The 27,895-nt window shown below is 44.3% G+C and overlaps 1 protein-coding gene across 3 annotated transcripts in view; it reads left to right on the forward strand.

Moving 5' to 3' along the window:
- The window catches only part of PFKFB4 (6-phosphofructo-2-kinase/fructose-2,6-biphosphatase 4), a 104,711-nt gene that overhangs the window by 16,391 nt on the left and 60,425 nt on the right, over positions 1-27,895 (forward strand). Inside the window, exon 1 of one of the 3 annotated variants that reach the window (XM_029599407.1) lies at positions 25,441-25,635. The exons of 1 other annotated variant lie outside the window; for it this stretch is intronic. In XM_029599407.1, the coding sequence (XP_029455267.1) occupies positions 25,530-25,635 (106 nt within the window). In that variant the 5' untranslated portion in view covers positions 25,441-25,529. Of the gene's footprint in view, positions 1-25,440; positions 25,636-27,895 lie in introns of those variants that run through there. One more of the 3 variants, XM_029599406.1, reaches the window with a different exon arrangement.

The following is a 27,895-nucleotide window of genomic DNA, read 5'->3' on the forward strand; positions in this document are numbered from 1 at the left end:
TATTCTTAAAGCAGTCGGTGCCTACAGTATCTAACATCACATGAGCAAGGCAAGAGGTAAAACAAAAAAAAAAAAAAATTCTCATTTTCTTGAGCTTCAGTTTTTTGTAAATATCTTTATTCAAGACAGCATATAAAACTCCATCAAACAGAGAACAGATTACCTTCAGTTTTATAATCTCCATTATGGAAGCAAAGTGACTCTTACCGGCCATCAAGACAAACACATGTAGGGCTCTTTTATGGGGGTGCAGGCCTGGCAGTTTTCACCTGTTCCCTTTGTCCTTCAGCTCACTTGGAACCAGGGCTGGGGATTTAAATTCCTCTCCCAACTCTCTTAACCCGGCCATCACAGTGCCAGGCCTTGGCTGGGGCCTGAGCACGAGGGCTTCCCCCTGGAACCCTGCAGCCGTGAGCCCCAAGTGCGGCCACTGGGTGGTGCTGTTGTGAGTGGGATCTTCTCTTCCTAGGGGGATGTAAGTACTAGGGATGTGAATCGTTTTTTGACGATTTAAAATATCGTCCGATATATTTTAAATCGTTAGAGCCGCGATACAATAACAATTCCCCCGATTTATCGTCAAAAAATCGTAAATCGGGGGAAGGGGGAGGGCGGGAAAACCGGCACACTAAAACAACCCTAAAACCCACCCCGACCCTTTAAAATAAATCTCCCCACCCTCCCGAACCCCCCCAAATGCCTTAAATTACCTGGGGTCCAGAGGAAGGGTCCCGGTGTGATCTTTTACTCTCGGACCTCCGAGAGTAAAAGATCACACCGGGACCCAAAATGGCGCCGGCGCTACCTTTGACCTGTCATGACAGGTCAAAGGTAGCGCCGGCGCCATTTTGTTTTTTTGTCCCCCGACGTCAGGAGCATAGGAGATCGCTCCCGGACCCCCACTGGACCCCCAGGGACTTTTGGCCAGCTTGGGGGGCCTCCTGACCCCCACAAGATTTGCCAAAAGTCCAGCGGGGGTCCGGAATGATCTCCGACCGCGAATCATTTTTCCGTATGGAAAATGGCGCCGGCCATACGTTGTATGGCCGGCGCCGTTTTCCGTACGGAAAAATGATTCGACTGCAGGAGGTCGTTCCGGACCCCCGCTGGACCCCCAGGGACTTTTGGCCAGCTTGGGGGGGCCTCCTGACCCCCACAAGACTTGCCAAAAGTCCAGCGGGGGTCCGGAACGACCTCCTGCAGTCGAATCGTGTTGCCGTTAAATGGCGCCGGCCGTACGGCAACACGATTCGACTGCAGGAGGTCGTTCCGGACCCCCTCTGGACTTTTGACAAGTCTTGTGGGGGTCAGGAGGCCCCCCCCAAGCTGGCCAAAAGTCTCTGGGGGTCCAGCGGGGGTCCGGGAGCGATCTCCTACGCTCCTGACGTCGGGGGACAAAAAAACAAAATGGCGCCGGCGCTACCTTTGACCTGTCATATGACAGGTCAAAGGTAGCGCCGGCGCCATTTTTACAACGCACAGAGGTCCGAGAGTAAAAGATCACACCGGGACCCTTCCTCTGGACCCCAGGTAATTTAAGGCATTTTGGAGGGGTTCGGGAGGGTGGGGGATTTATTTTAAAGGGTCGGGGTGGGTTTTAGGGATGTTTTAGTGTGCCGGTTTTCGATTTACACGATTTAAACGATATTTTAAATAACCCAAACTGCGACGATCCGATTCCCTCCCCCTCCCAGCCGAAATCGATCGTTAAGACGATCGATCACACGATTCACTTCTCTAGTAAGTACTGCTACCCTAGCATCTCCAGCAAACGCTGGTCCTCCATCCAGCAGCAGTGCTACTAAGCCAACGGGCCAGCCCCACTTAGGACATTTAAAAGGTTTTCTTCCACCTGCTCTTTCAACAGTTTAGCTGACACAAATGGCTTTAACAATAGCGTTTTTGAATAGAACATTTTTCAGGGGATTAATGGCCTAGGTTTCAGCACATTTGGGAGTCCTTGAAATTTAACTCACTGTAATCCCTATTTATTTGTAGTTTGAATGCATAACAACTTTGATTTCCAGGGCTACATTTCAAATTTGGAAAACTGAACTTTTGAAAGCTGGCATGTGTGAGCTGAAGAGCAGCCCGGCCTTGGGCCATTTTAAGTCAGAGACCTGGTGTGCCACGTCATGTCTCTTTTCGCCCCCTAGCTCTGAGAAGCAATAGGAAGAAATATGCAGAGTTTGGTAGGATTGCGTCTCTCTTTTTTTTTTTTTTTGGGGGGGGGGGGGGGTGATTTTGGAGGTTTTCTTCTGCTTCTCTATACTTCTAGCTCAGTTGGAACCAGGGCTGGGATCTGTTGCCATGAGCCTGGGGATGCTTTCCTCAGTTTTCTAATCCTTTCTAACTTGTGTTTAGTCCAGTCATCGCAGTGATTGTTCTAGACCGGGGGCCATGCACCAGAGGCTCCTTGTGGAACCATGCAATCATGGGCCCTGAGTCCAGCCACTAGATAACACACTTAAGCAATGACCAAGACTCCCTCTCCCGGGCCGGTGAACGCTGCCTCTGCAGCATCCCCGGCCAACCCGGGGAGCAGAATCCCCCAACTTTCTGCAGGGCAATGCCCAGCGCGTACTGACTGAGCCACTGGGCCGGCCCAATTGACTAACAGCTGCCGGAGTCCTGAGGGGCTCTCTGTCTCACAGGGGGGAAGCTTTTCTGATCTATTTGTGCTTAAATATTAGACCAGCGATTTACGTTCGGTGCTTATTTATGTTTCTGGCTCAATTTATCGGGCACTGTAAGACATTTCTGAGGGGGGCTTCCCAAGGACTCCTCCCATCCCCCATGCAGCTGCCTTTCAATCTTGCTGCTTGCTCAGCTCCTGTTGAGAACAGAATTTCCTTCATTGGCTCAGTGTTACCTTCTGGTGTAATTCCCCTAATGGTGCCTCACTCTAACGTCCCTCTAGGATATGGAGCAGAGGTGTCCCTGGAGGTACTAGGACTGATTTTTCTAGCCCATATCTTTGGGGTGGTTGGCCCTACAAAATCTTTCCAACCTTATTTATTTATAGTTTTTTATATACCGCCGCTCATCAGAGATATCACGTCGGTGTACAGTGAACAGGAACTTACGCCGGAGCGTTATACATTTAACAAGGGTTAATATATAGGTATTTGAACATAAAACAAGTAGAAGCAATTAAAAACAAAAACGATCATTTAGGTGATCCACTTCACCAACCTTGGTAGGTTGGTGAAGTGGATTAGCATAGGGTACACTTTATCTGCTTTTTGCATTTTTGTTTTTAATGGAATTGGCAACCGTGTATTTTCTGGAGGGCTGTGAATGTGAGGAAAGGAGACCCTTCCGTCCAGGAATCCTTAGTTTCACATCGGCTCGTTCGACAATTGGCAGCAGCACCGAATGTTACGCCTCTGGTTTTAGGATTTAGGCTTGTCAGTCAGTGATATTGTAGCGTAACCTTTCACACACATTTTAATTGTATCTTTGCCAAAATGAATAAGCAGCCAAACGTTGGGCATTACGCCAAGTTTCAGCTGATTAAACTTGCCCCGACATGATGCAGTGTACATTGGCAACCAAGTCTGGCATTCGGAATATCGTTGGATGATCTGACCAGAAAAAAAAAAATAAACCCATTCAGCTTACTTTGAGACTAGAACCTGATGACAGCAGACTACTGGGGCCGAGAGTGCAAGCAGCAGCGTACAGAGGGCTGGGCTCCCTCCACCAAGAATGCTGGCTGCAGCTACTAGAACAGGTTTTATTACTGTCGTAAATGGAAGCCTGCCCAGTCAGATGGAAAACGTGTCTTCCGTTTTATTACTGTACGTGGCATTGCCAGATTAAGGTGTTTGGTTTACGCTGAGATGTGTAAGTCACCTTCCAGAGAAATGCAGAACATGATGGCAGATGAGGCCTACTCTGTCTGCTCTGTTTGACACCTGTTGCATTAGCCTAGGCCCCAGCTGAGCTCCATCTTCCCCCTTGTGCTTATCCAGACCTTTTTTTTTTTCCCAATTTGATACTGTTTTTGTATCCACCACCCTTTGCGTGAAAAAATATTTTCTAATGCTACTTCAGAGTTTGTCCTTCTCCTGAGCGTCTCATTATGACCTCTTACATAACCTAAGATATGCCATGCTGGGTCAGACCAAGGGTCCATCAAGTGCAGGATCCTGTCTCCAACAGTGGCCAATCCAAGTCACAAGTACCTGGCAAGTACCCAGACATTAACTAGATCCCATGCTACTAACGCCGGCAACAAGTAGTGGCTATTCCCTATTGATTAATAGCAGTTTATGGACTTTTCTTCCAGGAACTTATCCAACCCTGGGCAAGTCCCTTGGGAGTAATCCCAGGACTCTGAGAGGTCTGGGAATTCCCCAGGGAAGGGTTTGCCAATATTTTAAGAGAACAGGCGAGAGGTGTATTTGCTGCAGGGAAGTTACTGCAACAGCACTCTGAAGAGGGAGAGAAGTGTGTTTGCTGCAGGCAAGTTACTGCAACAGCACTCGGAAGAGGGAGAGAGGTGTGTTTGCTGCAGGCAAGTTACTGCAACAGCACTCAGAAGAGGGGGAGAGAGGTGTGTTTGCTGCAGGGAAATTACTGCAGCGGCATTGTACTGCTGCAAAGAGCAACACAATTTTATGCGGGGAGAGCAGCATGGAGGCAGAAGGCAAGACAGTAAAAAAGGACAGAGGACCCATCCATCCATGGTGATCCAAGGAGGCCTTGGAATGCAGACTTAGTGAGACTGCTGAGCAGATCTCCGCTGTGCACTTTCCCGGGGAATGTGGCCTGCTCTGGCAAAGTCCAGTCCCAATGGAAGATCAGTCTTTATTCTCTTACAGCCTGGCTTTAAAAGGGTGCATTTGCATGGGATAGGTTACTCCTGTGCTGTGATCTCCATCATGTTGAAAGCATGCAAGTTTTCTATTTCCTTAGCACATAACAGGATTTGGTGGGAGTTTGAGGATTTCTATGATGGGTGGGGGGGGGGGGGGGCAGTTCCCCCATGGAAATCAGATTTCTCACAAATTTTAGACTTTTTTTTTTTTTTTTTTTGCAAGCTGGCCTGGACAAGGGATTGGCCCTTAGCTGCCACCTGAGCCTTCAGGAAATTATTTCATGCTGTAAGGGCTGAATCAAAGGCATCTCAAGTAGTAGCGCACCTGGATATGGTTTCCTGAAGGGGGTAAAAAGCATTGGGCAGCTCTTCAGATCAATTATCCCTCAGTGGCCCCTCAGTGTAGTCCTACAGGCCATAGTTAAACCTCCCTTTAGGCCAATAAAATAGGCATTCATAAAGGACCTGTCTGAAATCTGCTAATCCAGGTGTATTTCACAGCTGTGGCCCTCTTGTGCAGTGTTCCTTGTTTAGGTTTTTCTCCTCTGGACTGGTTTTAGGTGTAGGCAAGTGCCTAGGGTGCCAAATTCTGAAGGAGCCTGAAACCTGGGACTCCCCCTTAATTTCTGGGGACAAAATCCCTGACCCCCAGTCTTTGGCCTATAGGCACCATAATCTTAAATCAGGCCCTACCGGTCAGAAGATGACATAATCCGGCACCATCATTTTTGCCCAAGATACATTCTTTCCATGTGAACCAGTCAGTTTCCCTTGCAGTCTGTAGTAGCAGTGATTGTCAAGGCAAGGACAGGAGACTGCATCTACTAGATGTGTATCGTTTACTTTTGAGAGACCTGAAAGTGACAAACTTGTTTAGGAAAACCATAAGTAGTTTGTGTTGTTGGGTGGCTCCTGGAAGGGGGAGGCAGCCTCCAAAGTCACCTTGGCTATATGGATCAAGGAAGCAATAACTTTGGCCTACGTACTATTGGGCAAACAGGTGCTGGCAGCGCTGTGGGCCCACTCTACGAAGGCGCAAGCATAATCGTGGGCAGAGTCATCTTCAACCTCCCAAGAAGAGATGTGCAAGGTGATCACTTGGTCTTGCTTGCATTCCTTTCCAGGTACTACAGGCTGGACGTGCAGGCTAAGATGGAATTTGCATTTGGGGCAGGTATTGTTAACAGTCCTGTCTTCCTCCCACCCCAACTAGGGGAAGCTTAGGTAACTCATATATGTGAAGAATGGCCTAACAGGAAGATAAGGAAGGTGACATTATTCTTACCTAATAATCTTCTTTCCTTGAATTATACTAGACCAGTTCAACGCCCGCCCAGGAACACAGGGGCGATGAGGAACAACTGTGTTGTACAAGGCACATCTTCATACTGCTTTCTTCATTCTTTTCTTCTCTCGTCTTACCTCTTGACTTGCTTGGAACAGTCTTGGATACCCTATGATGTTTGGTATTCTTGAGAGGAATATGGCATTAGAGGGATTTCTATTGGCCATAGTGCTTTGGCAGTTGGCTCCTGGCAATGGCTTAGGACCACACCTGTCTTATAGCTCAGAGTGAGATCATAAGAGGTGTATGCCCTTTGATTCCATCAGCTGTGTAGGTGGGAAATACCATGCTTAAAGACTGGTCTAGCAGGACTCAAGGAAAGAAAATTGTTAGGTAAGAATAATTTCGCCATTATCTTTACCACTCTATCGATTTAAAAAGAATTTCCAAGCAAATCTTAATATATAATTACACCCTGTGAGCTCAAGAAGGAAGCTCTCTTTGGCACAATGCAAATATTAAGAAGAGCACTAGAGGTGCATTTGAATCATATATCCACGCATTCTGGATTATGAGTGAGATTAATTGCTGTCAAGATGTGCAAGACAAACTCTACACTACCCCAAGAGACCTTTGTAGCTGTTTAACAAACTCTTTCCTGAGAATATGTACAAAAGTGCATAGACAGCTGTGCTTCTTGCCCATGTCTGGCCCCATATTTCAGGCTGTGTGGAAATGCGTTTTCCCCTTTGCATTTTCCACTTTTTATCCAGTGGTGCTAATAGTTTGGCACGCTACGGGGAGGATATTGTGGCAGAGCCGGTGTGCTTCCCAGAGGCACAAAGTATAGTATATTTTATTTTCCCACATTTTCTAGGGGTCCCGAAATCTAAGCTCAAATACATAACATTTTGACACATCCACAAAGTGTACCTCCCCAGCACCCCTCCATAAGATCCATCCACCTCTATGAACCCACCTACCCTTGTTAAAGTACAAATCAAGCACAGTGCCTCCCGAAAATGATCCTAATCTCATAATGCTTTGCAGTTAGCTCCTACCCAACGGAAGCAAAACCAGTGGAATATCGCCACCAAATGCCTTGTCTTGATCCTCTTACAAAAAGCTAAATCGTTGTTTTCTTTCTGATCCTTAAGCAACAAATTGTTCCCGAGCAGTGTTTCTCAACCCAGTCCTTGGGACACATTCATCCAATCTGCTTAGCAGGATGTCTACAGTGAATGTTCCAGAGTGCTGGGGAACTTGTATCATCTGTACAAAATGGTGCTGCTGGCCTCCTTTAAACAAACATTATTACAACTGGTTTCTAAACTTCTGCTGCACTGCCTAGTGAACCGGCTATGGATATTATCATTGAAATGAGATGTTAATTTGATCAAATGGCACATCTTTCATAGGTGGGTGTTTTTGATTTATTTTGGCTGTCGGTCTCTCTCCCTCAGATCTTTGTTCCGTGTAGCGTGAAGAATTTTAATGCTGGTTGTACAACCTCTAAGGGTAGTGTTCAGTTTCAGCATGAAATACGTTTCTAAAGTGCAGCATTACCTTGATTCTTTAACCTTCCGGGTCCAGTGGCTGAGCTGGTCCAGAAGGTGCCATCACATACAGAGCTCCGAGTGCCAGGAATTAAAGCAGCAACTTATATCCACTAAAGAAAATATATCTATTCCAAATTTTACCACAAGCATTTAATACAAAAATAGATTTATGAGGCAATCCCTGAGAAATGCCAGATGGTTCCACCTACATTGGTGCCAGCTCTGTGGGTGCTTGAGCACATCCAATATTGAGCAAACTCTCTTCACTGTGCCAGGGACTGGTAATTCTATGTTGAGCTTAGCGCCCCCATTCATTTTGAAACATTGGCTCCTCTGTCCACATGTGATGGTCTCCTATACCAAACAGCTAATTTCTTAAATAGCATTAAATTGTGTAAATCACTGGGATGGATTTTGGCACCAGTAAAAAAACAAACAAAAAAACCCCCAAAAACCTTATTGTTGGCCCTGCGTATAGCGCGCACACACATCTGTATATCTCCTTGGTCACACTGTATGAAATCTGTGCTCTTACAGGCCGATGCAATATCGTGTGCTCAGGCTAGCGCACTGGTTAACCTATGGTTGGATGCACATCCATAGCCCCTAATGCAAAAAGGGGACAGCACATCCAAAATGTGTGTCCAAACCAGCACATAGCTAATAGCACTCATCATATATAAGAGTCATGTTGATGAGGTTTTTAGCTAGTACCCCTGATGTAGTGTAAAAAAAAAAAACCCACCCCAAAAAAACAAAAACAAACCCTCCGCCTGACATGCACATTTTAACCCTCAAAAAATTAATGCCAGCCCGGGAGCTGGCGTTATGTCTTGAGGAGCCCCAAAACCTGCACAGAAAAGCAGAAAATACTGCTTATCTGTGGTTCCCATGACTTAATATCATTGCAATATTTACTCCTGGGGGAACTCTGCCCAAAAAAATTGAAAATTCTGCAAAATTCTGCACATTTATTTTTCAAAATAACACTATTTTTTGCAAATTCTCCTGCATTGCAGTGCAATCCAGTATTATCATTTTAAATAATACAGAAAACAAAGAGCCTTCACATTTTTCTCACTTCACCGCATGGGCTCTGATGCAACTACACCTCCACCTCTGTGGCGTGGAAGTGGCTTCTCTAATGGTTGCATCATGCCACTGCCGTATGGGAGACTTGGGATGAATCCCCAACATGCTCACTGTCTCTCTTACATGATATCAGACATATGCTATCACACACATGTTCTGTCTCCCCACATACAACTCACACACTTCTCCTTTTTCTCCCTTCTTTCTTTCCCCTTCTTTCTCCCTCCCCCTCTTTTCCTCCTTTCTTTTTCCCCCCTCCTCCTTTCTCTCTATTTTCGATTGTTTTTAGTTTTAAGCACGGTACAGCTTGCTAACCTCGAGCCGCCGGTGCTGTGCTGCGATACGATGCCCCCACTCTCCGTGCACCACCTGACTTCGCTGTCCCGGATTGGCAACAGTCCGTGCGCGGCAGGCTTCCATTTTTTTTCCCTCTTCTGGGGCGGAAGGAAGGGCAGCGAGGGAGGAAACTGTGTGGCGAGGGAGGAATTCTGCGCAAATTCTGCATTCCGCAGTAGCGCAGAATTCCTCCAGGAGTAAATATTAAGTCGGAGGAACCACAGAAAGCAGCAAAATGGGGAAAAAAAGTCTTGATGGCAGTCAGGTTAGGAAAATGGCCGATCAATTTATGACAGGACTTCCCAAACCTGTCCTAGGGACCCCACAGCCAGTCGGGTTTTCAGGATATCCACAATGAATATGCATGAGATACATTTGCATACCGCACCTTGAATATTGTGTACAATTCTGGTCGCTGCATCTCAAAAAAGATATAATTGCAATGGAGAAGGTACAGAAAAGGGCTACCAAAATGATAAGGGGAATGGAACAACTCCCCTATGAGGAAAGACTAACGAGGTTAGGACTTTTCAGCTTGGAGAAGAGATGGCTGAGGGGGGATATGATAGAGGTGTTTAAAATCATGAGAGGTCTAGAACGGGTAGATGTGAATCGATTATTTACTCTTTCGGACAATAGAAAGACTAGGGGGCACTCCATGAAGTTAGCATGGGGCACATTTAAAACTAATCGGAGAAAGTTCTTTTTTACTCAACGCACAATTAAACTCTGGAATTTGTTGCCAGAGGATGTGGTTAGTGCAGTTAGTATAGCTGTGTTTAAAAAAGGATTGGATAAGTTCTTGGAGGAGAAGTCCATTACCTGCTATTAAGTTCACCTAGAGAATAGCCACTGCCATTAGCAATGGTAACATGGAATAGACTTAGTTTTTGGGTACTTGCCAGGTTATTGTAGTCTGGATTGGCCACTGTTGGAAGCAGGATGCTGGGCTTGATGGACCCTTGGTCCTTGGCATTTTCTTATGTTCTTACCTTGGAGACTCTGTATATGCAAATATTTCTCATGCATATTCATTGTGGATATCCTGAAAACTCGACTGGCTGTGGGGTCCCCAGGACAGGTTTGGGAAGCCCTGATTTACGAGCATCCATTACGCCCAACTTGGAAGTACGTCTTTTATGCGCACTTTGTTGCATCGGCCTGTTGGTTTTAAATTGATACGTCTGCCAAAACACAACTAATGGGAGCGGACGGACTGCAGCAGAGTAATGCCTTCTGTACAAACTGTATACAAAAGTGCTTTGTAGAAACACAGAAGGGATGATTCAATAAATGTGCGCAGAAAATGGGTGTTCATTGTTGAGTGCTCGCTTTCCTAATGCACACCCAGCCACCTCTCCTGGGCACGTGATTCAGTATTTAAATGAGGGGCCTCACTAAAAAAGAGGCACGAGGGACAAATGTGCGTCCCTGGCATCAGGCGCACAGGATAGGTGGCTGTCAAGCAGGTTGGGAAAACGGATGCTAAATCTACATGCGTCCATTTTCTCCCGCTAACAGCATGTACATGCATAAGAGATATGGCCTGGACTGTGTAACTTATGTGTTTTATTGGACATACAAATTTTTTTTTTTAAGACTGTTTTAAAAAAAACAAAAAACTGCTTTATTTGGTTCCTCCTACTTAATATTGTTACGATACTATTAGGAGGAATCACAAGAAGCAGGATCTTTCGTTTTTTTTTCATTGTGCCCTTGAGCGTAGCAAACCTTTATGCCAGCCCTGGGCTGGGGTAAAATTTGCCGCATTGCAAGGGTGCATTGGCCATGTGGAAGATTTATTGGATCGCGGGGATTAGCTAATAGCCTCATCTACATGAATTTCCATGTAATGAGCGCGATTAGCTACACAGTGATTTTGGACGCGCTAATCCCCATATTTGATCGGGGGTTATGGACGCACATCCAGTCGGGTGTTAAGCCGTGTGCAGTGGCTAGCGCATGTTATTGCACTGGCCCGAGAAAGCAGCTGTATCATGAGAGAGAGAAGATAAGAAAATAGTGCTCTTTCATTTACCCGGTGTGTAAGTTTTTGTTATTTTGGTGTAAGGCATAGAAGTCTTTAATCTCTCATTGTACTGGTGTTTAAATTTGGATCTATTTATTTTCACTAATTAGTAACTGGATCTTAGTGTGTTTGAGTCTGCAACATGTTAGGCATTCTGTGAAGCTCTCTTGATTTCTTTACTCGGGTTCTGGAAGCCATTATCATTTCACTTGCAAGGCTGGAGTGTAATTTTTCAGTCCCTGTTGACTTGCACATATCGGGAACATAGTGCTGGTAGTAACTTACTTCAATAAATGGGTAAGTAAAACAGTTTGATGCTAGCATCTGAAACCTAACCAGTCCTATTGTAAATAAAGCGCTTTGCGGTATAAGGTGACATAGCTAAGGGTTTTTTAGTTTTCTGTGATTTTTTTTGTGCAAATACAGGATCCGCTGCTGAATTTGTCTCACACAATCTCTCCTTTTTTAACATTTTCTTGCTACGTGAACATTTTAGTTTTAGACTGAGTACAAATTAAGAAAATGACTGAAAAATGCTCAGAATCTGAAGGTTTCTTCTGCAGAAACCTTTTCGGAGACTCTGGCACGGTCTAGCACTGATTTATATAAACATAATGAGCAGGCAGAACAATGATGATCATATGAATGAGGTGCAAAAATCTGCAATTAATGCATGCAAAAGCCTGGAAGGAAGTAGATGGTAAAACAAGATTTAAAAATCTTTAATACATGTTTTTCTGTGTGCTAAACTTTCTCTGTGCACATTTTTTGAATACTGAAAACATTAGCATACCATTAGCTTACTACATTGGAAGTTTAAAAAAAACACCAAAAAACTTGTACGTTAAACTGTTCACTGAAATTCAGTGCAGTATTTTACTGTTCAGCTTATTACATTGGCCTTTTTTTTTTTTTTTATCAGGAATCTCACAGGATTTTCTTTAAACATTACCTCTGTTGGGGTTAGGGGGAGGCTGCTTAATATCCTATTTTAAATGCAAATCTCCCAAGAGAAAAACAAACCACAACCATTTGGTGTTAACTAAGTATTCATGCTGAGTATACATAGAAACATAGAAATGACGGCAGAAGAAGACCAGTCGGTCCATCCAGTCTGCCCAGCAAGCTTCACCCTTATTTTTTCTCATACTTATCTGTTTCTCTTGGCTCTTAGTAACCTTATGTTCTAATTCCCTTTCACCCCCACTATTAATGTAGAGAGCAGTGATGGAGCTGCTTCCAAGTGAAATATTAAGTTTGATTAGTTGGGTAAGCGGCAGCATAGCTCTCTGCCATGAAGCAGAGGGCGATGCTGGATATGTGTGAAGTATTAGTTTTTCTTCTCCCCTGTCGTTGAAGCAGGGAGCTATGCTGGATATGCATTGAAAGTGAAGTATGCCTTGAAAGTCACATTAACTATCATCAAATATTGAAAAGCCTAATAATTGGTAATACCTATAGCCCATGAACCCATCCCTGTTTTTTTCTTTTTTTTTTTTTAATTGGGAGATGGCTGCCCTTCATCCTTCCGCTCCGTGAAGGTGGACACCTGCCACTGGCCACTGGCATCCCGCTCCGGGAATGCCTCTGTGGCTACTGCTGCTCCGTGCAGTGTTTTACTACCTGCTCTTTATATGCGTCCTCTAGACCTGATGGATCCCATCCCTGTTTTTTTGTGTTTTTTTAATTTAATTGGAAGATGACAGCCCTCCATCCTTCTGCTCCATGAAGGTGGAACACCTACCACTGGCATCCCGCTCCGTGAATGCCTCTGTGGCTACTGCTGCTCCGTGCAGTGTTTTGCTACCTGCTATTTTATACGTGTCCTCTGGACCTGATGGATCCACAATGTTTATCCCACGCCCCTTTGAAGTGCTTCACAGTTTTGGACTTCACCACTTCCTCCGGAAGGGCATTCCAGGCATCCACCACTCTCTCCGTGAAGAAATACTTCCTGACATTGGTTCTTAGTCTTCCTCCTTGGAGCCTCAGCTCGTGACCTCTGGTTCTGCTGATTTTTTTCTGTCTGAAAAGGTTTGTCGTTGTCTTTGGATCGTTAAAGTTTTTCAAGTATCTGAAAGTCTGAATCATATCACCCCTGCTCCTCCTTTCCTCCAGGGTGTACATATTTAGATTCTTCAATCTCTCCTCGTACGTCAACCGATGAAGACCCTCCACCTTCTCTGTACAGCTTCCAACTTGTCCTTGTCTCTTTGTAGATACGGTCTCCAGAATTGAACACAGTACTCCAGGTGAGGCCTCACCAAGGACCTGTACAAGGGGATAATCACTTCCCTTTTCTTACTCAATATTCCTCTCTCTATGCATCCCAGCATTCTTCTGGCTTTTGCTATCGCCATGTCGCATTGTTTCGCAGACTTCATATCATTAGACACCATCACCCCAAGGTCTCTCTCCTGCTCCGTTCACATCAGCCTTTCCCCCCCATCGAATTCAGTTCATTCGGATTTCCATTCCCCATATGCATGACTTTGCACTTCTTGGCATTGAATCTCAGCTGCCATATCTTCGACCACTCTTCCAGCTTCCTTAAATCCCGTCTCATTCTCTCCACTCCTTCCGGCGTGTCCACTCTGTTGCAGATCTTAGTGTCGTCCGCAAAAAGACAAACCTTACCTTCTATCCCTTCCGCAATGTCGCTCACAAAGATATTGAACAGGACCGGTCCCAACACCGATCCTTGCGGTACACCACTTAAAACCGCTCTCTCTTCAGAGAAAGTTCCATTTACCATCACGCATTGTCTTCTGTCCGTCAACCAGTTTGCAATCCAGGTCACCACCTCGGCACTCACTCCTAAGCTTCTCGTTTTATTCACCAGTCTCCTGTGCGGAACCGTATCAAAAGCTTTGCTGAAATCCAAGTAGATGACATCTAGTGCTCTTCCTTGATCCAATTCCTTGGTTACCCAGTCGAAAAAGTCAATCAGATTTGTCTGACAGGATCTTCCCCTGGTGAATCCATGCTGCCTCTGGTCCATCAATTCTCCGGACTGTAGATAGTTCACTATTCTCTCTTTCAACAGTGACTCCATTACTTTTCCCACCACCGAAGTTCTCTGTTCCCACTCTTGTGAAGCGGGACCACCACCGCTCTTCTCCAATCACTCGGCACCACTCCCGTTTCTAGGGATCTATTGAACAGGTCACACAGCGGACCCGCCAGCACATCTCTGAGCTCCCTCAGAATCCTTGGATGAATCCCATCAGGCCCCATGGCTTTGTCCACTTTCAGATTCTTTAGCTCTTCCCATACATTTTCTACTGTAAAATGATTTTCATCTATTCCACTTCCCTCCAGCTTCTTGTGTAGAAATGGTCCTTCTCCAGGGTCTTCTTTAGTGAACACAGAGCTGAAGTATTCATTTAATATTTCTGCCATTTCTTCATCTCTTTCCCCACATTGATCATTTCCATCTTTCAATTTCACTATACCACTGTGGACTTTTCTCTCTTCGCTGATGTATCTGAAAAATGTTTTGTCACCATTTTTTATCTCCTTGGCAATCCTCATGATTTATGCAGAGAAATCCTATGTACACAACACATTTTTCCACACACAAAATATAGTAACATAGTAATGATGGCAGATAAAGAGCAAATGATCCATCCAGTCTGCTTGGCAAGTGGCTCATGGTAGTAACTGCCGCTCCGTGCAGGTTACCCCCGTGCGTTCCATTAAGGGTAGTAACTGCCGCTCCGTGCAGGTAACCCCCGTGCGTTCCATTAAGGGTAGTAACTGCCGCTCCGTGCAGGTTACCCCCGTGCGTTCCATTAAGGGTAGTAACTGCCGCTCTGTACGGGTTGCTCCCATGCAGAAATGTTACAACTAAAGTTAACATAGATTACCCCTTTTCTTCATTACCAATCTCAAGCCTTTTAGATATCTGCAATGTTTATCCTATGACCTTTTAAATTCATTTACTGTACTTGTCCTTGTCACTTCTTTTGGGAGAGCATTCCAGGCATCCACCACCCTCTCTGTGAAGAAATATTTCCTGATGTTGGTTCTAAGTCGTGTCCCCTGACACCCCACCACCAGAGTTTCATATGATTTGTGCAACCAAAGATATATTTTTCAGTGCAGAAAGCATGTTTTGTGCCTGCCATATTGTATGCACAGAAAACAGGCTTTTTGTGCACAAATTGTTTTCTGTGAATGAAATCGTGATTAAAGGTTCTGGCAGCAGAACTCCTGCTTCTGCCCATAGATTAACAGAGATTTCCTCAGACCAGGAGATAACATGTTTAGCGCTAAACATGTTAAGCCAGCACACTTCTCTGCATGGTGGGGTGGGTAATAGGCACTAGCTCAGTAGCATGAGATTCCGTGAGAGAGGGCTAAGCAATTCACACAGTTCTATGTGCACAAATGCAGGGTAACACTGAGTGAGCTATGAGCACACCTTATTACCTTCCGCCCTTAGAGGCCGATGCAATACAGTGCACTCAGCAGAGCGCACTGTATAACCCGCACTTACTTATGATCTGTACAGATGCTGCTGTGGCTCCTGTCAGGTTGCTGCAGACTTGCCCAGCTTGATTCTGATGTGTCATCTTCCTGCTTCCTTTTGGCACTGAAAGACAGAGGTAGATGTAGCAATGAACTGAGTCTGACTGCCTTAAGCCCTCCAGCACTAATGTAACTGGTGCATGTTGATGTCTAGAAAATTGTATCTTATAGATTCGTTTCTAGTGTTTTCAGATCAAAAGCTAAGTTACAATTTACGGTTTCAGAGACTTTGCAATGCCATATTTAAAACTACAGTTACAGAAACAAGGAGACTCTGCAGATTGGGCCAATTTAAGTTGAATAAACCATAGTGAGACTGCCATCTACTGGTAAGTCAAGGATCTGAAATTCAAAAGCTTCCTGTTTTCTGTGGTTTTAATCGTTTTGCTTCGTATCCGATGTGAGTTTTCTCTCGTTATTGCTAAGCACAAAATTTGAGAGATCTGTCAAGATCCTGCCATGATGAAGCCAATGCAGACATCAAACCCTGTCAGCTTCAGCTTCTGGACAGCACATGACTTAATTGAAAGAAAGGAATGGGGAGATGAAGCCTGCTGGATATCTGAATGTTTGTATTCAATAAGAAAATACAAGGAAGCATTTTACATAAAATATCATAGGATATGATGGCAGACAAAGACCCAAATAGTCCATCCAGTCTACCCAGCGAGTTGTTTAGGGTAGTAAGTGCTGTTCCGTGCAGGTTTCCTCCATGCAGAATTGTTACACCTCCAGTTTACGTGTTTCTTTATTTCCATCCCTTAGCCACTATGGATCCTCTGTCTGTCCCATGCTCTTTTGAATTCAGTTACCTTTCTTGGCTCCCCCCCCCCCCCCCTCCTTCCTTTCCAAGAAGAAATATTTCCTGACATTTTTCCTGGGTCTGCCCCCTCGGATCATGACCTTTTGGTTCTGCAGCTTTGGAAAAAGTTGGATTCTTGTGCATCATGTCAGGGATTTAAAAATCTATAATCTCATCTCCTCCAGGATGTACATATTATTTAGGTCCTCCAGACTCATCACCTAAGTCCTTTGGTGCAGACCCCACACCATGAGAATGAACAGCTCGAGGTCAGGGGGGTGGTTATAAGAAACTGGATTAAAGGATGCATGGGACAGACTCAAAGGGGACCTCGGCGCCAGGAAGCAGCGGCAGGAGGGGACCACGGATTGAGTAAGACCTGTGCTAAATGCATAAATGAGCAAAGTTGGAGGCACCAAGTGATCTTTATCTGCAACTTTTTCTGTCTCATTATCTTTTTAAAACAATCAGTTGGGTTAGGAGACTGTAAATAAATAGAACAGACATCAGTGTGCAATTCTCGGTGCTTTGTCATGTTGCAGACTTTTTTTTTTTTTCTCAGTATCTTTGAGTAGCTTTCTGTGAGGCTGCTCTTGGACAGTATTGCCGTATATGCAGTGGGAGGAGAATGGGTGCCCTGGGTTGTGGGAGACTAGAAGTGCTCTGGGCCATGGCAGGTAGCACTCAGCTGGCACAGATGAAGGCGAGGAAGAGGAATGCATATGGCGTGGATCCGGTATGGGTAATGTTGTCACAGACTGGAAATTCAGCTTAGCAAATCTGTTCAAAGGTTATACGTTTATTTCATGTGCGAGGCTGGTGAAATTATCTGTAAATCTTGGTTTCATTGATTACTGCCATTAGTGGTTCTTTAGCTACCGGAAGGTGAAGAATAAATTGATGCTTTGGAAATAGTCATCCATACCACTTTTTTTTTTTTTTTAATTTTTTTTTTAAACTGTTATTTTAATAACAGCAGTATGCTGCCACACAAGTTTTGGTGATTATCACATGCAATCAATGATAGTACAGAAACTCTTATGCATCAAGCAGCAAAATGATCCAGTTGCAAAAAAACAACTCAGAATTAGCGATGTTGAGACCCCCCCCACAATAGCTTTTTTTTTTTTAATCACAGTATTACCAAAAGCTTTTCCAAATCTTGTCATGTTGTTTCAACATATGTTAACTTCTCTGTTAGAGCAATGCCATAAATTTGTGCCATACCTCCAATGTAGGAGCTGATTTCCAAAGTAGTGCAATAGTGAATCTGCCCCCATGAAGCAGCTGCTCAACTGTAAAGTCATTTTAAAGCTGCAGAACTATCAAAAATAGACTTAGATGAGTCTGGTACAGTTAAAAGATTCATTAAGAGCTCCCTTTTCTTTCTGATTTAATTCATTCCCGAGCAGATGCTAATTTTAGTTCGTGAAAGCTCCTTAATTTGGCAATCTGACAAGAATGAGGTACTTCTATGCCGATCCTTATCTGAACCACATACAGGCGCTGATTGCGCTACTCTGCTCAAAAGTGGACTCTAGTCTCCCCCCCCCCAAGATGGGTTTGTGACTATAATTAAAAAAGAAAAATATACCACAGAAGAGAGGAAACCTGGGAAGAAAGCCATAAAAGGAAGGAACTCAAGAGACTGGAGAGTTTATTTAAAAAAAAAAAAAAGTACTAAAAAAAATATATATATATATTTTTTTTGTTGGCATGGTCTGTGGGAACTCCATCTTTTCTGTGTATTTTATTTAAGAACATATTTCTTATGATTCTGTAGCTGTTTTAAATTAACAAATGGATAAACCATTCTCTTCATGCTTGTGCTTCTCTGTGTGATGAGCTGAAATATCCATCTGCATCCATATGTCATTGTTTTGTTACCAACAGGTTGCACAATCCCCTCCCGAAAATACACAAAAGGGAAGTGTATTTCAAAATGTAACTGCTGTTTTATGCCTTGCAACAAAAATGCATGTTTTTGTAACTGTCCTTCAGCTAAGTGCCCTGACCACTTTTCACCTATAATGCAAACTGAGACTGACTGTACCCATCTGTGACCTCCTTGGCAGAGCAGACGAGTAGTGGAGAGATCGAGCAGCCTGATTTGGTCTAGGAGAAAACCTAATTATTTGACGGTTGTGATACTTTCTCGTGATTATACATGAGCTTTGTAGACCCCCGTTTGAAGAAGGGACCATGTGTTCTTGAAAGCTCTACTCCAGATAATTCTTATGTTAAGAGATGACAGTCTGCAAAATGTTTGCACATGAGGAGATGATGAAATGCATTATGGATCACTGCAGTGGTTGGATATTTGGCTTTTCTTTCTTTTTTTTTTTTTTTTTTTAATGTATGTTTTAATGCTGTAGTTGGTTGAGAAGAATGCCTCATCATTCTGTTGACTAGCAAGTAATACTAACGATTCCTGTAACTGCTTATTCAGCACACTACCCATTCTTCACCAGTGGGCTGGCTGGGAAAACTCCTTGCAAAACAGTGTTGCTGCACGATTAATGTTGAGAAGTTGGTATTGTTGCCTCCAGCAAGCACATGATGCTAATGCACGTCTTAATGCCCACAGTCTGAAGTGTGTGGGGGCAAATGGGGGATGGAAGAAAATTAACCAGGGAGACAGGTCTCTCTTCCCTGCATTGAATCTATAATCCCTGCCTTAGGAAAGAGCAGCTGTGTGGTATGCACATGGAGCAAACATCCACCGAATAGTGATTTAGATTAAAAACTATCCATGTTCTTAACCAATGTTGAATTCAGAAATGTCCCAGGAGGATAACTCTGAACAATGGGGGGATGGGGGGGAAGATGGTTGAGACAGCAATGTGCTGGCCTCACAAACACATACTGTCTTCTTTGTGCTGCTAGACAGCCAGATAAACTTTGATCCAACTTTAGATATTCAGATAAACTCTGTTCTTAACTTCCAAAACCTTTATTAGAACAATGAATGGACCTAACACGCACTGTGATGAAATGGACTTGAGAGTAACTGCATGGAGTCTCTGGAATTGTTACAGCTGTAATGAGTTTCTCTGAAACCTTTGGTTGAATGTAACTGGAAAGAAGAAATGCTTTTTCCTTGGTGTTTGTGAATAGAGAAAACACTAAATATTGCTAGCTTAGCTGAGAGCCTTTTTTAAAACTGAAGTCTCTCCAGAGGAACAAACTGTCCCAGGATGCCTTATGTCTAAGGAACCAATTGGGAAGGGAGAAACTCTGAGTGAGAAAATGCAAAACAGGTAATGTTCATTCAGGAAGATCAGAACAATCGCATTGCAGCTCTAATGACCTATTTAAAGCAAAGGTTATATATCCTGCAGAGAAACTAAGTTAAACCATACAACCATAGGACAAAGGGTGGCAATGCAATAAGACAAACATTAAAATAGTGTATAGACGGAACATATTATGGCATAGAAATACAAAAAAATCGGATTATTATTAAATCTTGCATCTTCAAGGGAGAGGGGGCAGTGCTTCCCTGGGAATATGGCTGATTCCAATTTTGCTCTGAAAGTGCTTCCACAAAGACACCATAAATTGGCATGTAAGCATATCAGGGCAAAATCTGAAAATACCTAGAAAGGTTCCTGCCTTGCTGTGCATTTCTCCTGTGCTTTCTAGGCATAACAATGTAACAAACATCACCAGCTTTAATACTCGCACAACCATACACATAGTAACTATCAGCTGGTTTTAGTTCTTTTACATTCTTGTATTTCCATTTTATTAAATAAAACCCCCTAAAAAGTGTTTAGAAATGTTTCATGTCACTGTACCAGTCTGTAGTGTTAGTACTGAACTCTTTTGAGCTACTGAGGCTTCTGTACTGCTGTAAGTTCTTACTTGCTTCCTGTTTTCTGAGAGAGTTGTTGGTGGCTGCTTACAGCTATCTGTTTTACCTTCTTAATTAAAGCAGTGCTGTCTTGCTGCTCTTGCTAAGCGGAAACCTCTCTGGCTTGTTTGTTTTTTTTTCTTTAGAAGGCATTTTTTTAAAATCTAAACAAACTGGTTATGCCACAAATCTCTTAACAAAAAGCCATTGGCAGGAATTATGAATTTAACCTTGAGCACACATTGATTGGCACAGGAGAAGTTTGTGAAATGTTTGTGTATTTTCCATCATTTACTGGCTGGTCAATTGACCAGAGATGATGAAAATGATGCAGCAGGAGGTCTGCTGTTTGTTTGAGCTAAGTATCATTTTTACCCTTGAGAAGGTCCTTGGGGGGATACTTCCATCTCACTGCCGCCAGCTTAGGTTGCATTTTTTTTTTCTGTCTTTCCATTCTCTCACTTTCTTTTGTTATATGCTTGCTGATTTGTACTTAGTTTTTGGCTGCACCAAGATCAGAGGCTACAAATGGACTGATGTGTACTTTTATAGAGAGATTTTTGGCTGTAGAGTTTCCTTTCTTCCTTTTTCTTCTAGCTCAGTTGGAACCAGTGCTGCGATCCTGGCCCCGTGAGCTTGGGGATTTCCCCCGCACCCCATTATTCCTAGTCTGGTCCTGAGCCTGGGATCCATGCACCAGGGATCCTTCTGGAACCCTGTATCATGGGTTCTGAATCTAGCCATCAGGTGTCACCCTTAATGATTGACTCTCTCCCTCCCCAGTCCCCTCCCAGAGCTATGAAAGCTACCTCTGCAGTACTCTGCCACTCTGAGGAGTGGCAGACCTGACTCAGGTATCAAACTTGGGATCTTATGCTGGGCAGTGTACAGCACTGCCACAAGGCCAATCCATGGCTTTTCTATTTATATTCTTGCAAGATCTGAGGCGGCCTGAGCAGTTTTTTTTGCCTGATAGCTTAAATTCTCAGGTTGGTTCTATAAAGCTGTTCATATAGGTGCAAAGCTTGTCAAGCATTAGCAGAGTTTGGCCAAGTGATTTGAGTCTGAGTCACTTCCATGTGTTCCAGAAGGAACTTTTCTATAGCTAGAGTTGATGGCCGCCATTCTCTGGCGATGCCGCAAAGTGCAGCCCTTGCTGTGGAATTAGCCAATCTTGGCCAGGCTGCTGCTGGAGACTGGAGGCACTCTCTGAAGAAAAACATAGGGGAGCCATGTGCTGTCCAACCACCACCAGAAGTAAAGCATTGTGCCATCCCACTGCCACCAATCTTTCCCTTCTGCTGCTTCCCCCCCTCCCCCCCGCTCCATTCACTTGCCCAATCTGAACATAAAGCAAGAGGAAGACAGCGGCCTTGCAGCAACTCCGGTGTATCAACCCTCCTCTCTTGTGGTGTCTGAATGGCACAATTTTAACCTTGTGATTCAAAATGCGATGCTCAGACCCCAACAGGGGAGGAAGGAAGGATGCATTAGAGTTTCTGCAAGGCCGCTGTCTTCCTCCTGTTTTATGACTGGAGCGGATGAGTGAGATTTGTGTGTGTGGGGGGGGAGAGGTAAATGAATTGGGATCACGGTGGGGGGGGGGGGGAGAGGGCGTGAGTGACTGAACTGGGACAAGCATGGGGATGGGGGTGAGTGAATGGATGAACTGGGGGTCATGAAATGGGTGAGTGAGGGGTTTGTTGGGGAGGGAACCAGGGTTTGAGGGGGAATTTAACAAAGAAACAGAGATGGCAGAAAAGGACGTAATGGCCCATCCAGTCTGCCCAGGAAGCTCCCATACTTATCAGTTTCTCAGTCTGCCAAGGACAGGGCTCTTGTTGGTTTCTGAGTCCAATTTCCTTTCACCCCTGCCATTGAAACAGAGCAATGTTGGAGTTGCATCAAAAGTGAGGTATCAGGTTTTTTGGTTAAGGGTAGTAACTGCCGCATCAAGCAAGTTACCCCCATGCTTATTTGTTTTCCCAGGCTGTACAGTTCAGTGTCCTTGTTGGGTGTTGTCTGAATCCAATTCCTCTTTTCCCCCTGCCGTTGAAGCAGTGAGCAATGATGGAGTTGCATCAACAGTATGAAGGCTTATTTGTTAAGAGTAGTATCTGCCACACCAGCAAGTTACCCCCATGCCTCTTACTACATTCCCCTCCCCCTTGCCTTTAGGGATTCACAGTGTTTATCCCATGTCCTTTGAAATCTTGCATTGTTTTTGTCTTCTCCACCTCCTCCAGAAGGGCATTCCAGGCATCCACCTGTGAAGAATAACTCCTGACATTAGTTCTGAGTCGTCATTCCTGGAGTTTCATTTCGTGATCCCTAGTTCTATTGGTTTCTTTCCAGTGGAAAAGATTTGTTGTTTGATTGTGTATCATTAAAACCTTTCAAGTATCTGAAGATTTATATCATATCTCCTCTTCTTCAGGGTGTACATATTTAGCTCCTTCAACCACTCCTCATATGTCATTTGCTGGAGACCCCACCCCCTCATTTTGGTCGCCCTTCTCTGAACCACCTCCATCCTGTCTATCTCTTTTGTGATACGGTCTCCATAACTGAACATAGTACTCCAGGTGAGGCCTCACCAAGGACTTGTAAAAGGGGATTATCACTTCCTTTTTCGTACAACATATTCCTCTCTCTTTATGCAGCCCAGAATTCTTCTAGCTTTAGCTATCACCTTGTCACATTGCTTCGCTATCTTTAGATAGCTAGATACTATCACCCCAAGGTCTCCTGTTCTGTGTACAGCAGTGCTTCACACCCCATCGCATACAGTTCTTTCAGATTACTGCATCCCAGATGTATGACTCTATACTTCTTGGCATTAGATACCAGTTGCCATATCTTAGACCATTCTTCAAGCTTCCTTAAATCACGGCTCATTCTCTCCACTCCTTCCAGCATGTCCACTTTGTTGCAGATCTTAGTATCATTCGCAAATAGACAAACTTTACCTTCTATCCCTTCTACAATGTTGCTCTCAAAGATGTTGAAGAGAACCGATCCCTGCGGCACTCCACTTTTTTCTCTTTAGAGTAGGTTCTATTTACCATCACCAGCTGTCTGTCAACCAGTTTGTAATCCACACCACCTCCTTGGTGTTCACGAGTCTTCTATACGGGACTACTTCAAAGGCTTTATTAAAATCCAAATGAATTACATAGAGGGTTCTTCCCTGATCCAAATCTCTAGTCACCCAATCAAAGAAATAAATCTAATTCATCTGACAGGACATTCTCCTGATGAATACGATTGCTGAAAGAAAGGATAGTGAACTATCTACAGTCTCCATTAATTTTCCCACCACTGAGCTGAGGCTAACCAGCCTGTAATTTCTAGTAGAGATGTGAATCGGAACTGATATCGGATCCGATTCTGGTTCCGATTCACATCTATAGAGATGTGAATCGGAACTGATATCGGATCCGATTCTGGTTCCGATTCACATCTATAGAGATGTGAATCGGAACTGATATCGGATCCGATTCTGGTTCCGATTCACATCTCTAATTTCTAGTCTCCTCTCTGCTCCTACTCATGTGAAGCGGAACCACCACTGCTCTTCTCCAGTCACTCAGCACCACTCCCGTTTGCAGGGATCTACTGAACAAGTCACTCAGCGCCCCCCCCCCCCCCCCCCAGCACATCTCTGAGCTCCCTCAGTATGCTCGGATGAATCTAATCAGGCTCCATGGCTTTGTCCACTTTCAGTTTTCCTAGCTCTTCCCATACATTCTCTTCTCTAAAAGGGGTTTCATCAAATCCACCCCCATCCACAGCTTTGTTAACCGGCAATGGTCCTTCTTTAGGGTCTGCTTTCAGCAGGAGCCTCATGAATAGAGAAGAGTTTAAAGTTTAACAGTCTAAAATATAAAAAATGTTGAGAATCCTTAGGGTAAAAGAAAAACAGTACATGGAGAAGTTGAGTGGGCTGCCTTTCCTAGTGCCCATTAGATGTATTTATTTTTGTAATATTTAGTGCACATCTTTTTTTTTTTTTTTTTTTTTTTTTTTTTTTTGCTGAGGGGCTCAAAGTGACATACATGGCAGGTACCATAAGTATTTCCCTTTCTGCAGTGAGCTCGAAATCTAAGGGCCTGATTCATTAAGGTTCTTCTCCAAATCTGTCTCTATGGGATAAATGCTTAATAAAGGAGGCCCCAGGTTTGAACCTGAGCCAATGGAAGGTGATGTGATTTGTCCAAAGGAGCAGCAGTAGGATTTGAACCTGGCTTCCCTGGTTCTCAGCCTGTTTCCCTGACCACTAGGTGCCTACTCCACTCCACTTGAAGGCTGTGGTGCCAGTGGCTATGTGTGGGTTTTGAAAGGATCAAAATGCAGGGTTGCTGTCAGCCACTATGAAATGGGCCCAGCTACTGCCAAGTGCCCAGAAACTGTCTCAGTGACACTATTCAGTTTTGCAAAGTGGGCCTGTTGTGCTGGGTCCTTGGATAATTACCCTAACTACCTCCACCCTAACCCAAGAAAGGAAACCACCCTGGCTCATTCCAAAAGAGGAGGGTATGTTACAAGTTGCACTTAACCCATCGTTAACACAGGGCCCTTGACCATTTGGCAGGTATGTTGCCGAGGGTTTTAGTTGGAAGGACTTGCTGTTCCCAAATGTATCTGATCATCCAAGGCTGACTGCAGCAGTCCTGCGTAGTTTGCAGTGCATGGGCGCCGCGGTTAAAATTAATACAAAAAAATTGCAGTGCTATAGAATTTTAAAAACATACTCTATTCAATTAACATAAATCAAAAACTAAACTCACCCCAACCCTCAAAGCCTTGCACCCCCCCCGAAGCTAGTCTCTGCCACCGTAAGCAGCCCAAACTCTTACACGTAGTAATACACACAATCAGCGCATACTCCTAAAACGGCACTGCTGCAACCTAAAGGCAGTCACCTGCTCCAGTGGTTCAGAGGGAGCTAGTGCCGCAGCCTGCCAGTTCCAGCTGTGGGCGGAGGCGCGTCACCACTGCGCCACCCGCCGGGGGGCGGGTCCAGTAATCTCTCCCGCCTCCCACCTTCCTCGGCTGGGGTGAGAGGGGGGGCGTGCCTGGCCCCGCCTCTGTACCGCCCATTCTCTCCGGTGGGCTGAGGGGGCGGAGCCTGAGCTGCTCCCGGGAGCCGCAGGGAAGCTACCTCCGTGTCCCGGCCCTCGGCTCAGTCACATGTCCGCAGCCGGCAGGAATGGCCGCCTCCACCTCTCCGCGGGAGCTCACGCAGAACCCGCTCAAGAAGATCTGGGTGCCGTACAACAACGGGCTGCCCGTGCAGCACACGGCCCAGAGGAAGGGTGAGTGAGGCGGGAAAGGGGGGGTCTCCGGTGGTTCCCGGAAATCCTCCCCGTTTTGTAGCGATTGGGGGCAAAGGCACAAAAAGGCAGCATGTATAAATAATAAATCGTATTAATCCCTTCCTCCGTCCGGATGACTTTAACAATAAACTGATCCTAGGGATGGGGGGGCGGACAGTGCGCAGTTCTAGTTCTTCCTGTTCAGAGTAAAATCGACGTGTCCAGTTTTGGAAGTGTCGATTTTTATTACAATGTCCGCATTGTTAGACCTCTTATTTTTGAAAGGCGATTATTTCCGATCTTAAGACTTTTAGAAGATAATTTCTCTCCCTGCCCCCCCCCCCCCTTTTTTCAGATTCATATTAAGGGGAGCAGAAGGTTTGGATGTGTCGGGGGGGAAGGAATTTGGGCCATTTTGTTACTGAGGGTTGCAGCAATGATGTGCCAAGAAGTTGCTGTGTTTAGAATAAAATGTGACTCGGGCTTTATGGGCTTCGTTTTCAGTTCCTACCCCCTGGGAATTTCAATCTTTAGTATACATTCAAATTCCCAGGGAAAATAAAAACTGAAAAGGAAGGTTGCTATTTATGGGCTAAAAGCCTTTAACAGTGTTCCCTTATTCCTGAATGTAGTAATAATTGTATTACTAGTGAGGACTTATTAGCACGTCAGATCTTAAAATATTCTTTCCCAATTAAATTGGGCATAGAAATATCTATTCTGTATGACTACATCTGTAGGCTGGCCATGATCTAGCGGGATGCTGCTAACCTAGGGGTGAGATGATTGTCAGTTTGACTTTTTTTTTTTTTTTTGGTGTGTTGGAGGTAGACTATAAAATGTGCATAGAAATAGATTGCCAGAATTAGAGATTATGGTTGATTATAGATATTCCTCAATAATATCAAGTTACATGTGAATATTATATGAGTAATTGGAAATATGTTTTGGGAATTGTTTCTGGCCTTGAATATAATAGAATTTCAGCCATATGGTACTGGCTGCCAGACAGAGGTAATATGATTTGAAGTGTCGCGCTGAATTCATTTTATTTTCAGACCAAGCTTGATTTTGTTATCAGCACTTTTTTTTTCTTGTTTTCTCTGCATCACCCAACCTGCTGGGCGCTTTCTTTGACAAAGGCCTTTTACTGTTCAGCTTTCCTTCAGCACATAAGGTGTATAGGAACTGCAGCTGTTTGTCTCTTGCAGGACTGCTGTGCTTTTGTTCCCATTCTAGTTTCACTCTTGGCCTATCTTCACTCTTTGACTTAAATTGGGCCAAAAGGATGACCTTTGATTCTTTTCTTCTGGATTTTCTACTGTATTGGGAGGTAGAAGTCTGCACCTTGTATTTGGTCACACCCCCTGTTTTTAAAATGCCATCCTGTGATTCCTCATGCTTTTCTTTATATGTATTCCTATTCAGTCTGCATAAGGATCAGCAGAGAGAGGACCTGGGAGGAGGAGAAGTAGGAAGAGCGTTTCAAAATTACATGCATTAATCTCTTCTGGATGGAATAGAAATTCAGAAAGATAACTTGGCTGGCATCTGGATGACTTTTATCAGAAAAGTTTTTTTGCTCTTCTGCTTTGTAAGAATAATAACTTTCAACTTTGTAAGTTTGACATGCTTTTCAAAACCAAAGCAGGTTTGCATCAGTAGATTCTGTTTGGATAGCAAGAATGGCAAGTGAATTCCCCAGCTTCATGATATGCTAGTTTAACATTGTCTGACCTTAATCCAGCCATTTAACCTCAGGTTTAGATTGCAGGGTTCATTGTAGGTATCCTGTGCATACAGGGAGCTCATGATCAACAGTTATCCTTTGTGTAATGCAATGTTTTGACTGAGATTGCCAACGTGAATGTAGCCTCTCTTTATAAATTGTGAAGAGCCCTTAAGCTTCTGAGAGTTTAACAATTTAAGTAGTTCTGAGTATCTCTTTATTTTATTTTTTTTTGGCCTTCAACTCAATTAGGACCAGTCCTTAATTCGCAATGATCTGTTTTCTTATCCCCTATCACCCTCATTTTTAGCCTTGCTGTTGCAGTAATGATCCTTTGGCTGAGGCTACAGACTGCACCACCTCCTGGAACCCAGTATCTCTGTACCCAGAGTCTGGCCATTAAGTGTTGAACTCCCTCCTCCACTGGGACTAATTCTGGCGAGCAGAAGCAAGGCTCAGGAATTGAACCCGATCTCTCTCCTGCAGCCACTGAGCCATCAGACTGGCCCCGTACTATATTTTTCTTTTTGA

Source organism: Rhinatrema bivittatum, chromosome 4, assembly GCF_901001135.1.
Source record: "Rhinatrema bivittatum chromosome 4, aRhiBiv1.1, whole genome shotgun sequence".
NCBI lineage: Eukaryota > Metazoa > Chordata > Amphibia > Gymnophiona > Rhinatrematidae > Rhinatrema > Rhinatrema bivittatum.